The sequence below is a fragment of the Vidua macroura genome, chromosome 1, assembly GCF_024509145.1.
Source record: "Vidua macroura isolate BioBank_ID:100142 chromosome 1, ASM2450914v1, whole genome shotgun sequence".
Taxonomy (NCBI): domain Eukaryota; kingdom Metazoa; phylum Chordata; class Aves; order Passeriformes; family Viduidae; genus Vidua; species Vidua macroura.
The window spans coordinates 17,363,871-17,379,357 of record NC_071571.1 but is presented as its reverse complement, the minus strand read 5'-3'; the positions used below and the strand labels follow the sequence as shown (position 1 = coordinate 17,379,357).

Here is a 15,487-nt window from a genome sequence, read left to right as displayed (position 1 = left end):
TATGACTTTATTCAAGTCCCTCAAATGAAACCTTTTTAAATTTAAATTTTAATCTATGATTAGTCTAGAGGATTTACTATAGTCATTAGATAAGCATAGAGCAATACAATTTTTATCTAGAGCAGTGAGTCTATGGACCCTCCCTTAAATCACTGGAAATTACACTTCATTTTTTTATTCAAAGTCAAAGATGATTTGAACTCAACAGAAACCACTGAGAAACATTATACATGTGACAAGCTGGAAAATGAATCCATTAGACAGTCTGGATGTACTATAAGGGTGTTCCCTTATAGGAATCATTAGGCTCTGGTCTCAGTGGAAAACTGAATGAGCCCTCTTTTAGCATTCTCAGCATTTAGGTGTTAAAAAATTAACTTGGATCCAAAATCCACAAGAAAGGACAATTTACTGCCCCGCTATCCTGAAGCATTACTCTTACACACCTCTTGTCTTTTACTCCTAATTCTCCATCATATACCTTGGACCCTAACACCCCAGCCATCTATGACCCTTCCACATGCTTTCACGTTCATCCTCTTGTTCTGATCTACCTTGTTCCCATCATCACAGGCACAACATATTTATTTCATAACAGACTGAGCCAATAGACCATGATGTTAAAAAACATGGGATTAAATTAAATCCTGGGAGAACATAAACACATTACAGAAATCAACAGTCTGTTAAAAGAAATGAAATATTAAAAACTCCAGGCCTTATGTAAGCAGCAGTAATGCAGGAAAAAAACCTTTTCCTGCATTTTTCCCACCCTTCTCTCAAAGGCTCTACCCTACCTAAGCAGACTTGCACAGAGCTGAAGGAGGCCAGGTAATAAATTAAAACTATTTAGCGTAAACAATTTAAGGGTAGAAACTTTTGTACATATTTAGCCACATTAAAAAAAAAAAAAAAAAAAAAAAAAAGCCTGATAATAAAGTTTAATGTTCTAGACTTCTCAGTGAAAACATGTCTAAGGTCTCATTAACAAGCACTCACCAAGTCTCTACAGAGAAATACACTGAATGATATACCTAAGTTGACTTTCATTTTTATGGGAAAATGAGCTCCTAGTTGCTACAGGTACATAGAAATACAGATAAAAGTACAAAAAGCAAGAACATCATACTATTAAAAAAATATACTGGATTATAATGGTATTATAATGATATTATAATTATTATAATGATATTGGATTCCCAGGTACTGTGTTAGACACAAAATAGCTTAGTTCTGATGAAAGATAAAATTTCTTTCAGTCTATTTCTTTATGCTTATCACTGTTCACTTTAATCACAAACACCAAGCCAAAAATTTTTGAAGGAAAACAAGTTTTAGGATAATTTACAAGAAACTACTTTCATATGTACAAAACCTGTGTTTTGGCATTTACAGTTTAAGTAATGTTTGAAGGACAACAAGATACAGAATCATATTAAATCACAATCAAATCAAACAGCATGAACTTTTCCTCCAGCTCCACTCATTAGATCTTGACAGACCTAATGAAGTGCAAGTTTTTAATAAGAATGCTAGGTTTTTAATAGGTATAGGTATTTTTCAGTCTGGCTCCAAATATTCCTAATATGCTCTCCTGGAAGACTTCTATCTGTGAGATACCACTTAAATAAATAACTGAGTATTGAAACAGGGTAACTCCAGAAAATAGGAAGAATGGTAAACTGAGAGCAAGACACCCTCAAAACACACAAAATAAATACTCCAGGTTATTTCTGGGAGTAACAACTCCAAGAAATATGTAATACAGGCTGGTCAGTATAACAGAGATTATCTGGAAAGCAGTAGAAGCTGATAAAAGTTTCCAATCAGTGACCAATGAATCCACTGTGGAAAATCTCTATCTTCTGATAAAATGCACCTGGTTAGAAAAGCCTTTCAATGACTTGGCTTAAGATCAACAACCTGGAGCAGTGAAAGTAGGAAAAGAACTGAAAATCTTAAAATAATAACTACAAAACATTTATGTTAAATCTGTTGTGATGCCCTACCAGCAGATAACAGGGTGCTACAGTCTCCCACAAGAAGCAGCACGTGCTTCCTCCACCTCTTGTCTGAAGAAAGCCTTGGGTACTTCTTCCATGAGAGGGCAGCAGCAGACACCCACCAAAACACTGCCCACAAATCCTGGCCACAGGCTCTAAGCCAGCTCCTCATCCATCCCAAGCCAGAGCTCCATTCATCCCTGCTGTTCTCACAACTGGACCACAAAGGCAACTCAACCCGTTCTCTACTCATCCACTGCAGCACCCTGGCCCTCTGCTGTGGAATATGCCACCACCCCTGTGTGAGTGTGCAGGGGCTTCAGCGAGCTCCTGAAAAAGGCACGAGAGCTCCCTGCTACCGTCCTGTAGGCTCTCTCTTGTTCATGTGCATACAGTTGAGGTGGTCCCTTTCAGTTCCTGCTATTGAGCATGAAGTGTCTCCTGGTCACAGCATCCTAACTCCTTTGCCTGACAACCCAATCTTGCTTTTAGGCCATCATCTCCCTCTGGTGTCATTCCTAGTTAAGAGCTCTCCTGGACAAATTGGCATTACCTTCCATTATAAATGCTTTGAAACTTTACTGCTTACCAAAAGGAAGATTAATGCAAACCAGGAGGTCGATCTAGCTATATACTAAAATTCTGTACCAGAACCTAAAAAAATATAAAAATATTTCTTTCAGTGTTCGAATACATCAAACAGGGTACATGCTTTTATCTTCTGCCCTCTAGACTTAATTAGGTGCTTTGATCCTTTGGAAAAATATTCAAGTGGTCTCAATGAAAGGCAATAGCAATAAAGATGCTTTTATCCATACTCACCTAATCAAATATATAAATGCTGAATTTGATAAGAAACCCTCATTTTTAACAGGTAAGCTTAATCTATGACAAGGGTAAAGCATAAAGGGCAGGTAATTATAAATTTTCACTGAAAATTAACACAAAGACATTTCTGCACTGGCACACACTGCTTCACAAAAACAAATGCTTGGATCCCCTTAGCTTAGTCTTTCAGAGAGGAAAGATCAAGCGAATTAAGTTAATTACTGCGTACAAACTTCAAACGAAAAGTGTTTCTCAATTTCAGTGCTTTCAGTTAATTTCGGCAGGGCTTCACAGAGGCCGGTTTTCCCAATTGGACTGCAATGCATGGGCCCGCCACCAGGGGGCTCCAGCGTCCGGCCCCGAACGCGCGTTGCCACCGGAGCGGCTCCGTCCCGTGCTCCGCCGCGGAGCGCTCCAGCAATCCCGGGATAACCCCGCACGGAACTTCTGCCCCACCTGCTGCTGCTGAACAAACATCACTCCTGCGAACATGCGAAATGACACGTGCGTTTTTCCTCATTTTCTCCGCACAAGCTGCCTACTCCCCTTATTTGGGAAAAGGCAACCTGCAGCAATGTAAATAAAGAGTTTCATCCACCCTATACACCCAAAGATCATGGCAAATGCTGGAGAAAAGTGTCTAACACACTTCGTCCCATTTTGCTGTTTTTAAAGGTTTAATACACAAAATTGGCAAGGTAATTTTTACTGACATCTACATCCTCTGCCTCATAGTCGTTTCTTCTCTTTCCAGGGGGAGAAGTCCAACCTTCTCTCCTTCATGAGAATGCTGTTAACTTTCAGGGCATTTGTGGCCTCTGATCTGTATTTCAAGGCATACAACATACCATGGTGCTATAAATAAGCAATAGTTGAGCTATGATTCATGGGTTTAGGAGCTACACAAAAATTTCCAGAAAGTAATCTTGTTTCCACCTTTACAGGTCTCATGGTGAACCAAGTATTTGTTCACTGCTGTTTCCCTACTGAAAAATAGCTCTCAGATAACATTTTAGATGAACAGACATACATTACATCTTTAGCTGCCTGAGCTCTCCCTGTAAGAACACGAACACCACTGAACTTTTTTCTCTAGACCACAAGTGGTGTCTTCCACACTGGTTTGGCACAAAAAATCAACTCCCGTCTCTTCCTAAAGGAATCTGCCTTTTCCTAAGTCAAAACAGACAACAGATGCTTCAAGTTTGGGGAATGATAACAAGTAGGAAGAGATTAACTTCTCACTGTTTAACACGAAAGTGGTTAAGGACGGAGGTGAGGAGGATGAAATGGATGAATCCATCTGATTCCAAGAGAAAACTAAGAAAGTTCAAATCAATTCGTACTTCCCAGAATGCTTCAAATATATCACAGCTACACAGAGTAAACAGAAACAGGAATTCAGACATACTCTTTGTCTTCCAACTAAAGGAGGTACTTAAAGATACACTGAGAGCAGGTCCCATGCTTTGCTACAAATGAGAACCCACCACCAGAAGCAGCACTCAGCCCATGCTGTCCCCCAGGAAGCTGCACTGCCATGGCAGGCAGGCAGAGCACTGGGGGAACCCTGCAAGGGGCACTCAATGCACATAATCCCAGTACCCCCCTGTACCTCACCATCATGACAGACTGGGGAAACAGAAAGTGGGAATGGGTTCCCAAGCTGGAAACCATCTTTCTTAAATCAACATGTTTTTCACTCTTTTAAAGGAACAGTAAGATATCAGCAAAAAGGAAGCATGGATGCCAAAGAGAAACTTCAATTAACTGGGATGGAGATTTACCATAAATCTATAAAAAATAAGTTCGTGAGTGAATTAAGAAAGAAAGCAGACAAAAGCAATATGAGAGGGAGAAGATTATGAAAATGCAGGGGAACTGACTGGCACAAGCTAGAATTAAGTTACTGATCAATGAGCTTGATGCTCACACTGAAGTGATTTTAAATTTCCAGCTCTTAGGTAGCAATTCAGGTCTATTACACAGCTGAAGCATTCAATATACTGGATCTATAAGAGAGTAAAAACAAGACATACCTTGTCTATTCCCATTCTCTTCATCCTAAAGAGGAAGAAAGAGTGCATATTAAAAATTCAATAAATGGAAAAAAATGCATAGGCAGCTCTAAGACACAAAGACTTGAAGTGAACTGGTAAAGGTTAAGTCTGTATTTTGGTACCTCCTACTTTCTCCACAACTATTCAACTTACAGAATTATGACTTTTATTCTGAGAATGCAGAGTAATAGCTATTTTAAAAGCAACAGCTAATCACAATCCTATGAAACATTCCCACAGAAACAACATGAATGTGATTATGTGAAAACAAATGTACTGACCCCCATTAAATACTACCATGAAGCCTCATACCGCACTGTGTGTTGTTGCAAGCATGTTTCACCCTGAAAGCCAGACAGGAAAGGTTACACTTTAATCACCTAACCATTCAAAGCTACGTATGCAAGAGATACAAAATATTTTGTAAGCAAGGTCTGAATATGCTTCCTGAAATTTGAACCAAGCTTGTTTTGCCTTCAGTATTACTACTACTGGGGGAAAATATGTACCCCAAACACTGTTTAGTAACAACCTTGAAGAATCTCCTTCTGCTCACTGATCCCAAAAATCACACAACTGGAAAGTACTCGGGGAAAATGGCATGCGTCAACTAAAAAACAAATAAATAAATATCCCTTATGTTACTTTCTTGTCAACATTTTGGTATGAAGATCCCGGTTAACCTTGTCTACAAAGCTGTACCATTTAAGAAGCAAAATTATCTAACTAGAAAAATACCTGCTTGCTTTCTAAACTTCATAGAATAATAAATACTTAAATACAATTTCTGAGACTAATAGGTAGTATTTAAAAAATATTTCTAACTACTCATCTCAGCTAATGAGAACAGCTTTGTCCTGAAGGAAGGAGCAAGGAAATGACCACAGAAATAATTTTCACCTGGATATTTCCTCCTACTTTCCGATGGACTAAGTCAAAATTTCTAGTTATTTCGTATTTAAAGCAAAATCACTGTTTTTCAAATTATATAATCTCAAAGCAACTACACACTGACCTGAGCAATCCATCCAAGAGAAAAAGACTTGAAGAGAGGAAGTAAAACCCAAATATGAACACTGTTTAATGGTGAGGATGAAACAAGTCTGTCCTAGCAGAAATAGATTTCTTACAAGGCATACAGAAGTTCTGCTAGAGCTTTCAAAGACATTACAGAAAGATAACTTTAAGGAACAAAAAGGAATAAAAGAATTCCCTCAAACCCAAAATACAGAGTTAACAAAAATCTAGCATATATTCTACTTTTTAAAAATCATTATAATTGTCACTGCTGCCCAAAGAGTGCATCTCTAAGTTAGACAATCCTGTCTGCCCTATACTTTGGTAAAAGTGGCACACTAGAAGGTAAGTACAATGACTGCTTACTCTTGGAGCTCTGTTACAGTCAGCTGGTTTTGAACTACAATCAGCAGCCCAGAATTAGGCACAGGTAACTTTTGCACATTTTGAGTTGTGGCCCTATCTGTCAAGTGAAAAAACATCTTTAGGACATGAAATATTAGAATTCATAATCTGAAAAACCTGGGTTACATGTATGGGAGGCTAATTGGTTTGATGCTATATAACAAACATTTTTGAAGAAAAGAATTAACTAATGTAGAAATGCCATAATTTATGAAATACTGCAGTGGGTTTTTGTCAGTTTTGTCACTGGTCATGCAAAGTTCTGTTACCAAAGACAGTTGCAAAATATTAGTTTTTCATGGTAACAAGCCAGAGATCAGGCTTTGAAAAATGGAATGAATGCTTTATAACACAAGTGTTTTGAAACCAGTTTTCCCTCCTACATCCAGCCCTTACACGTGGCAAGATGTCAGTATATGCTGCATCCATACCGGAAGAGAAGAATTTATCACTTACTTGCTTCTCAGACAAATGAACTTGGGAGAACAAACATCATATGCAGAAACTGTGTGTTTCTAACAAATCCTAATGAACACCTGATGTTAAAGGCATTATGCAACATTTGCTTTCTGCAATGCTAGCTTAAGAAATCTTCCACACATTCCATAATCACTTTCTTAAGGGAAAGGAGGCATGGGAAGCAAGCACAATACATAAATCAGTTATTCCTGAACGTGCAGCTTTTCCCAGTTTGGTGTGTCCCCACAGAAGCACAGCCAAGTACTTCTGCCAAAACGAAACGTGTCAAACCACATGCTCAATTTCCAAGGTCATTTTACACTGAGGGATATCCCTCCCAAGAGACTGACCAGACAACAGGTTTTTTTCCATAACCTATCACAATGTTAATAAGTTAGTTAATTAAGGCCAATCAGAGTGAGAAAGAGACCCTTGATTTGTACTTAAATAGCTGTTTTATGCAGGAACTATGAAAAGATAGTAGAACTTAGCAAAATACCCTGAATTTGACCTAGACCCACACTACTACATACATATGGAGAGCTAAAAGAATTAGATATAAAAATGTTATATATATATAATAAAGATATAAATAATGAAAATGCAACATACTAGCATTCCATTATAAAATATGCAGAGACACTTCCCTGAATTGGTCATAACCAGTCATTTTCACATAGGGAAAGAGTGTCACAAATAAAAAAATCACCTGAAGTCCTGAAGTACTATTAGGAGTTTATGTATCAAGACAAGAGTGTTTTGGGACTCAGAGCAGTCAGCCACATCTTGGAGGCAGATCTGCCTATATCTCCTTCCTTGCAGCAAATTCTTCAGACAATAAATAAAAAGGCTTTACAAATGAACAAAGGTTTTATTAGACTAACAACTAGAACACTGAACTTCTCAAAAATTAAAAGCTCATCACCTCAAACACATCTAACCAGAGAACAGATTATACATTTTATAAAGTAATACCCCCTCTTCTCCACTCAAACACATCCTCTGGCATGCAGTTCTTTGCTTCCAAGAAAATTCACCTCAGTGGCTTTCCAAGCAGCAGCATCCTCCAGCATACAGAAAGCTTATCTTCCAATTCCCATGGAATATGTGGAACATGTAGCTGTGGAGTGATCTTTACTACACCCTGCAGGCTAAGAATATTATGCTCTATGTTCTAGAGATGCTACTGTTCCCCCTTGTGAAGAATCTTGTCCTCCTCTTCCCACAGGATTCCACCTGACTCACTAACAGCTTTTTCAAACATGCAAAACACAAGCAACAGGAGCAGAACTTTGAATGGAGACATTTTCACCAGTATTTCTGAATGGGAACCTACAGTAGGTATTAAAAAAATTCAAAAACATATATATCCACAATAATGTGGAAAGATTGTTCAAAAGCACTTTTAGATATTTTTCTTTCTTTTCACTACCTCTACTAGATTATGTTGATTTGTAGTAAAATTTAAGAGATCGTAGGGCAAGCTTACCTTGAGGGGATGGAGGGGAAGGGGCAGGGAGGAATTGACAAACACTAAAATTCAAGGAGGTAGAATGCTTTTTACCCTCAGGTAAACAATACAGATTTCTGCACTGATCTAGAAGGAAAGCACCAGCATCCTACTGACACATGTGATAACAAAGGGGCTGTGGCTCTGAGAAACAGGTCAAGGATTGAGTGACTCCAGCTGTTATGTTAAGGGCATCATCAACATCCAGCTGTAATCTGTGTCTTATATCAGCAGTGGCTGCATCCTCAGGTGTGAAGGAGGGACAAGGCTACTACAAGATTAAAACAGAAAACCAAATCATATTCATTGTTATTATACTCCCTTTGAGGAGTGCAAAATGAAACATCTGTGCCTTCTGAGGCACTTAAATTTTGAGAGGACTGATACTTGAGCTTACAATCAATGAGAGAGATTGTAATTAGCTGGTAACCTTATCTGATCAAAGATCCTACTGAACAGCTGAGAAATCAGATTTGCCTCATATTAGGATCAGGCTGACAATAGGTGAATTTCATTCTTTCGTACCATACCTCAGGTACATCGATTTCTACAAAAGCCACCTTATGAATACTCGTAAGTAGTAAAATCTGGTCTTTTTTTTCCTTCACCTCAAGGACATGAAGAGAACAGAATATAACCATTCAGGTTAATATAACCATTCAGGACAAGAGCTCTGTCCAAATGAACCTCACCATCTTTATATCTAATTGAATCCATGAATGAAGGTGTTACAGTATCCAATCACCTCATTATTTCCTTTTCAAAATCAGACAGAAATAGGAATGAATGAACCAGATTCTAACATGTCAGAGACGAAACAGAAAAAAATTAAGAAGCCATGAAGATCTCTCTTGCAGAAAAAGAGGGAGTTAAGAGCTTCAAAACGAGTCTTGAGATTCACAGGTGTTGGGCTCACTATGAACTTCTTGCTTGGGTCTCAAACCATCGGATATAAGCAGGAGAGGAAGGACTGGTATTTTGTTTTTATAATGCCCTTCCCTTGTGCCTGCCTCCTTTTGCATGTGAAAAACATATTGACTCCCTCAGAGATATCTAGCAATGGCTTTTTTCCAGAACATACCCAGTCACTTCTTAGTTAAGGAGACTACTCTTGCTTATGCTGTTTATTTTCACCCTCAGCCCAAATGTCATTTGGTCTGCTTAAGGCTAAGGCTTCCCCACCCTCCTTCCTCTGTTTCACACTGAATTCAAACAGAGACTGCTATTACCTGTGCTCAACAACCAAAATGTTGGGACCACCTGATACTACCTTTTAATAGCTTCACTTCCATGTAACTTCAGTCACTCCTTGTCAAGGAAAAAATTTGGGCACTCAAGTGAAGGCTGAATAGCTGCAATAAACTGGAAAAATGTGCCAACTTTCTTCTGCAAAGCTTTTTCTACTTCAAAAGAAACCTTACAGCCACCAAGGGCAGGCAAAGACAGACAACTTTACTGAAAGATACCTGCAGAAATACACGAGTCAATTAACTTCATCCTCTTTCCAGAAAGCTTCAATATCTATTCCCCAGCTTGGAAAGAATTTATTATTCTGCCTAACTGGAAAAGCAAAACTGAGCATGGCTCAGTGTAGCATGGCTTATGAAAACTATTACACTTCATGCCTTTAAAATGAGCAAATGTTATTTGAACTCACTAGGAAACACCCTCTCTCAATTTTCAAATTCTTCTCATTATTAAATGAACTTTTTCTCAACACCGCATATTACAGCAACTTTCAAAAGCTTCAGTCACAAAAGAGAACATGTACACGCTTTGAGCAAGGAAGACCAATTAGCTACTTAACATTCAGATATTCTGTTCTAAATTAAAAAAAACAAAATACTTGAAGAAAGTTGTCTTTTAATGTAGGCCTGTATATATCTTGTTTATATTCATCTCAACTGCAGATCCTCTTTTCAGCAGAAAGAATGTAACACCAAAACACAATTCGTCTTTCTAATGTACACTGAGTTTAGGATACTCAGAAACCAAGGCAAATATTCTTCTTCATCTCCTAATGTGATGGTGTGACAAACTTCAGGTGGGGAGGGGAACAACAACAGTGAAACCCAAACATCATACCCTTCAAGTCTACACTTCAGAAGACATACAGACTAATTAATGACACTAGCTTTGGGTAAAAAGAATCTGTACAGAGAAATACTTACCTGTTCTGCAGTGATCACTGTTCTTATCCATGAAACAATTATTTTTAACTGACTGACAAACTCAGTCAATTTCATTTTACTGGAACAGATCAGCAAACAGCTATTAAACAATGCCATGACCCCACCCACCTTACAAGGGATCTTTCACCTGTGTAAGAAGATCTATAAACACATTTACTTTCAAGTAAGTGGGACTTATGACCCTAAAAAAGTACAAAGCTTTATATAAAGTGCTTCATTATTAATTCCACTTACTTTAAAAGAAAACTGAACTGCAGATTCTGGAGGGTAAACTATGAAGTGTCTTAAGGTGAAGCCAAAACCCTGAGATGTCCTCCTTAGCACAACAGTTTTAGGACCAGGCCAAGAGAAAGTTTCTTCCTCCTCCGATGGTGATATAGCTTCACTCTGGTCTTTTCCATCTTTATTTTTTGATGCCTAAAAGAGAAAAAGATATGCAGAGGAGTTTTCATTTGGATCACTGAAAAATAGAAAGAAAACCCAGACATGCCTGTACATTTGAAAATAGAATTTCTCCCCCCATAACCAAAATAACTTGATGATCACTAGCATTTTCAAATGTGTATGCTAAAGCAGCACCCCTTACATCATTGCATCTCTGGTCATACTGCACATAGAATAACACTTAAATTTTAAATGAGGTTAGATATTTAAAAAATCAGCATTCAACAATGAAAGACTTGATGGAACCACAAGAAATGCATACAGCTTGCATGTTTAATTTGCCTTCTATTTAGAGATAAATTTATGACTTCCGGGACCCCATTTCTGGCTGTACATATCTCACATACACAAGTACAAAACAAAGTTCTTCCCACACAATTCAGGGATGATTTTCTTGACTAGTACCTCCTTACTTAATACAAGTAAAACAGAACATGCAATTGGTTAGACTTCTCCAGTAAGACATTTTCCTCTAGTCATAGCTACGACTTCACCTTTGCTTTTTCCACCCTTAGCTATTGTCTCTCTCAACATTTCAGTATGCAAATTCTAAATACAAAAGTAAAAATGTCCTTCCCTTTTACAGTCCTACTTCAATCCTTCCTCTCATACAAAAATAAGCAATCTTGGGTGGGTTTTTTTCTTACTGGTCATTTTATATATCTATGACTCAAGCAATATATTAAAATATTTACCTTCTCAGCCTTATAGAAAATCTTCCATTTCAACTTTCAAAGTGAGTGCCATACCAGCACTCAAAGGCAGGAGACACAAAGAGAGCATGCAAAATTCTATGACCCTCCTCTAAAGATTCTAGTTCAACGATGCGTGAAACAAATTTAGATACCAGAGCCTATAGCCTATTCAAAGGGTATTCAAACAGAAATAATAGTCTTCTTGTCCTCCAGTAGCTCTGCTGCTGTGGCTCAGCAACTGGCTGATCAGTGCCAGAATTCACTGCTTGGTTCCTCTCTGTCCTGCTCCAAAATAATCTCTTTTGCTTCAGTCTTAAGAGCTGGAATCTCGAACTACAGTGCTAGTTGGCAAGGTGGACTCAGCCAACTCCAACCAACATCTACAGAGAAGACAGAGCATTTCCACTCTAACCACAAGAAGAGCAACACATATTACTACAAGGAAAATGTTGCAGCTCCTTGGTGAGAGTTAATCCACCAGAACAACATTTACATTCAGATATGTAAAAGACAACACATTTGTCCACAGATGCTACCGTTTGTCTGCAGAAACCCACATCTTGCTTTTGTCCAACAGGGAGAACTAGCAAATACTAGCAAGTGCTCCAAAGACCAGCCTCCCTACCTCCAACAACCCTGTTTTCAGCAATAAAAAATCATACAAATGGACACTACAGCCAAGCCAAGAAATAGAGCTGCTTCAGGAACAAGAAACTATGGAGAAACTAGAGCAGCCTGACAGCCTACTCTTCCAAACAGCCTGGAAGAATTAATGCAGATTTTGGAAAGAACAGTTATAAATATCAAGGACCCCATCTCAGACTAGTCTGTCCTCATCTATCATCTTCATTCATGTTTTAATGTGTTAGTGTGAAACCAAGAAGACTCTGCAATTAGATGACTAATGAACGAAAAATCAGTGAGCACTGCGAAACTGCCAAGATGAGAGGCTTGAGCTTAAAGTTCAAACAATGCAAAGATTAGGGTAAAATTTACATAATCCTTTGGCCTAAGGATGGAGTTTGTTATTGAGGTGCTCCTAACCACTCTGTTCAGCTTCCGAACACAAGAGCATTTTATCAGTATTGCACAAATAAATGTCGCTTTTCAGGCTTTCAATCTCAGGACACATGCAGAAACTGGAGCCAGTAAGAACATTTTGATCCTAGCAAACTGGCAAAAGAAATAGCTCCTAGTAAGAAAAATATCACTGGCCTCTAAAAAATGACAGTGATTTCCTCCATCAAGTGACTCACAGCAAGCCATCTATTTAATATTCCCTTGCAATCTTCTGTTTCTTCTCTCAGATTTTTATACACAACACATGATGCAAAGTTTCAAATGATCCAACGACCACAGATATTGAAAAATGTCCATAAGCAAACACCCATAGTTAGAAATAGGTAAACAACAAGCTTAAATGTAGCACTGAAAAATTCTAAATCTTCAATATACTTCCATCTTTTTTCTAACCAAAATCTCCTTAATTAGCCAAAAGGTAGTTTTAATATCTGTAACAACTAAAGACTATAATTTACATACAGAAGTAGTGTAACCTCAGTTCAAAATAGACCCATACAGAGAACTTCACTAGCTTTTAGAAACAGGAGTTTCGGCATTTCAGTGTAGCCAGGGTACCTCTAATTTCCTTGTGATTTCATTTAAACGTTTAGCATTCACAGGTTACTGAAATAAAAGTTACTCATAAACCCACAGTCAAATTATTTCTTGAAAGAGCACACTAGAAGGGAAAGGTGAACTTCATGCCAACCTTGGACCCCCTGCAAGGTCTGCCAACGGGGTAACAGAAAAAGTCAGTAGTATCAGTAATAAACATGAGACATGTTCAGTAATAGCAACTTTCAGCCACCACCACGAACAAGTAAGAGCTGATTTATAAAGCGAATCAACATCTGTTGAGTAACCCTCTGACACTTCCAACCACAGCACACACACCAGAATATCCCTTGCCAGAAAAAGCTTTAAAAAGGAACAAGAGAAGTTCTCAAAAACAAACAAAACAAGGATGCAAGACAGCAAGAAAGAAACATATGATATTTAGCACAGGCAAGTACACACTACTGAAGGCAAAGTCCCTACATTTTTCCTTGAAAATCAAATATCAAGTTACAAATACATAAGTATCTCATATCCATAAGGGAATCTGTCTTTTGGGTAGAGTCATTTGCATTACAAGAGATGAGGAATCAATGCTTCATTTTCATCTAAGATCTAACAAACCAAAGATTATTGTGCCATACTCCTTACTGAAGATCTGTATGTTTATTTCTCTACAGACTCAGTTCTCAAAATCGAAGTCAGAATGCATACACTCAAGTTCAAGGACTGAAGAATCCCAGGCTACTAAAAATGATTCAAGCATCATTTCCCTGAGGAATTTTTCATACAAGGTTTCTGCACAAAGTATCTCAAAGCATCATTTCCTGTTCTGTGCAATTGCAAGGACATACAACAGATGCTTAAGTGCACAGTAAAATGTATACCTTGTTTTTAATATTGTATTTAACCCTTCTTTCTGAGCAATGAAAGCATCCATGAAAAATCAGATGGCACTATAAAAAAACTACATGAATCACTGGCAGCTTAATATGCAGTAACAGAATTATGTGAAATCAGTAAGTAGCAATAATGTTTGTAAATAGTATTTCAAATTAAAAGTAAGTCTCAAAGCAATAGTTTCCCATTATATCAGTCTAAATAACAACTAAAAAAGCTAACACATCCAGCCTGCATGCTCTCTAAAGCCCCTCTAATTTTTAATCTTCTGATCAATTTACAAACCTCAATGTACAGTACTGTACAAGCTAAAAATCCTTACGTGACAGGTGTAGGCAACTGCAATTGAAGTTATAAACAGTTGTCTTGATTATCTAAACAGATAAACAGATATGGTCTAAGTTGTGAACACTGTCTTCATAGGTGAAAAATTGTGAACACATGAAATAATTACTATATTGTACCATCTATTCTGGAAAAGTCATTCAAGCCCTTTTAAAGTTGGTATGAGCAATCAATTTCTATCTATATTTTGTGTTTAGTATCCAAATTCAAAATTATTTCTAAAGAAATGGGGCATGGGACTGGCATCCAGATTTGCTATCTTTTTAAACTGTTTTGGTTTATGCCTTTTTTTATCATACAGAATGCCTAACAAATAAACCACGTAAATAAAGGTTTCGTTGTAGATGTAAGGGTTTCCCACACTACACTTTTCAGAGCTTACATCTGTATTTAAAAAACTAACTAAAATAAACAAAAAAACCCAACTCTCAAATCAACCAATCTCCCCCACCACCAGACCATCCAGGGGACTTATCTATGAGTACCTCAGTCACAACATAGAGACAGCCTGTGCTAAGCCGCACCTGCTTCAGCTGCACTTAGCAAATGTTCAACTTTTAGCTCATCTACCAAGAAAATTGATACCTGATATGGCCGTTCAGCTAGACAGGTATGTGCTCCATAGAAAATGAGCTGATGTTACCCAGTTTTACTGATTCAACAGCCATTGTACGATGTTTAGGGCTTCTCAGTAACTACTGACATAAGCCAAAGGAAAAAAACATAGCTATTGATCCCTAAAATCTTCCTAAGACACAGACAGGATATACCAAATATTCTAATAATAGCTGGACTGACTCAAAAACAGGGATATTTCTTTTACTGTCATCTGCTTTCCCTGGTTTTTGTACCCAGTCGCTATCACTTAGCTAACTGCCCTGTTAGATATCTGCTATTGCAGAGAAAAAGGCTTTTCTAGGACAGTCTTGCCTTATTTAATGTGACAACAAAATAGATTCTTTAAAAAGCTAACAAAGAAGAAATAAAAAGGTCTTTGGCTAAGCCTACAGAA

At 37.8% G+C, this 15,487-nt stretch overlaps 1 protein-coding gene across 4 annotated transcripts in view; it reads right to left on the bottom strand.

Moving 5' to 3' along the window:
- The window catches only part of ARHGAP21 (Rho GTPase activating protein 21), a 114,229-nt gene that overhangs the window by 57,241 nt on the left and 41,501 nt on the right, over positions 1 to 15,487 (bottom strand). For all 4 annotated transcript variants that reach the window (XM_053977418.1, XM_053977394.1, XM_053977410.1 and 1 more), the window contains 2 exons: positions 10,709 to 10,891; positions 4,871 to 4,895 (listed from right to left, as the gene is read on the bottom strand). In XM_053977418.1, the coding sequence (XP_053833393.1) occupies positions 4,871 to 4,895; positions 10,709 to 10,891 (208 nt within the window). The remainder of the gene's footprint in view (positions 1 to 4,870; positions 4,896 to 10,708; positions 10,892 to 15,487) is intronic.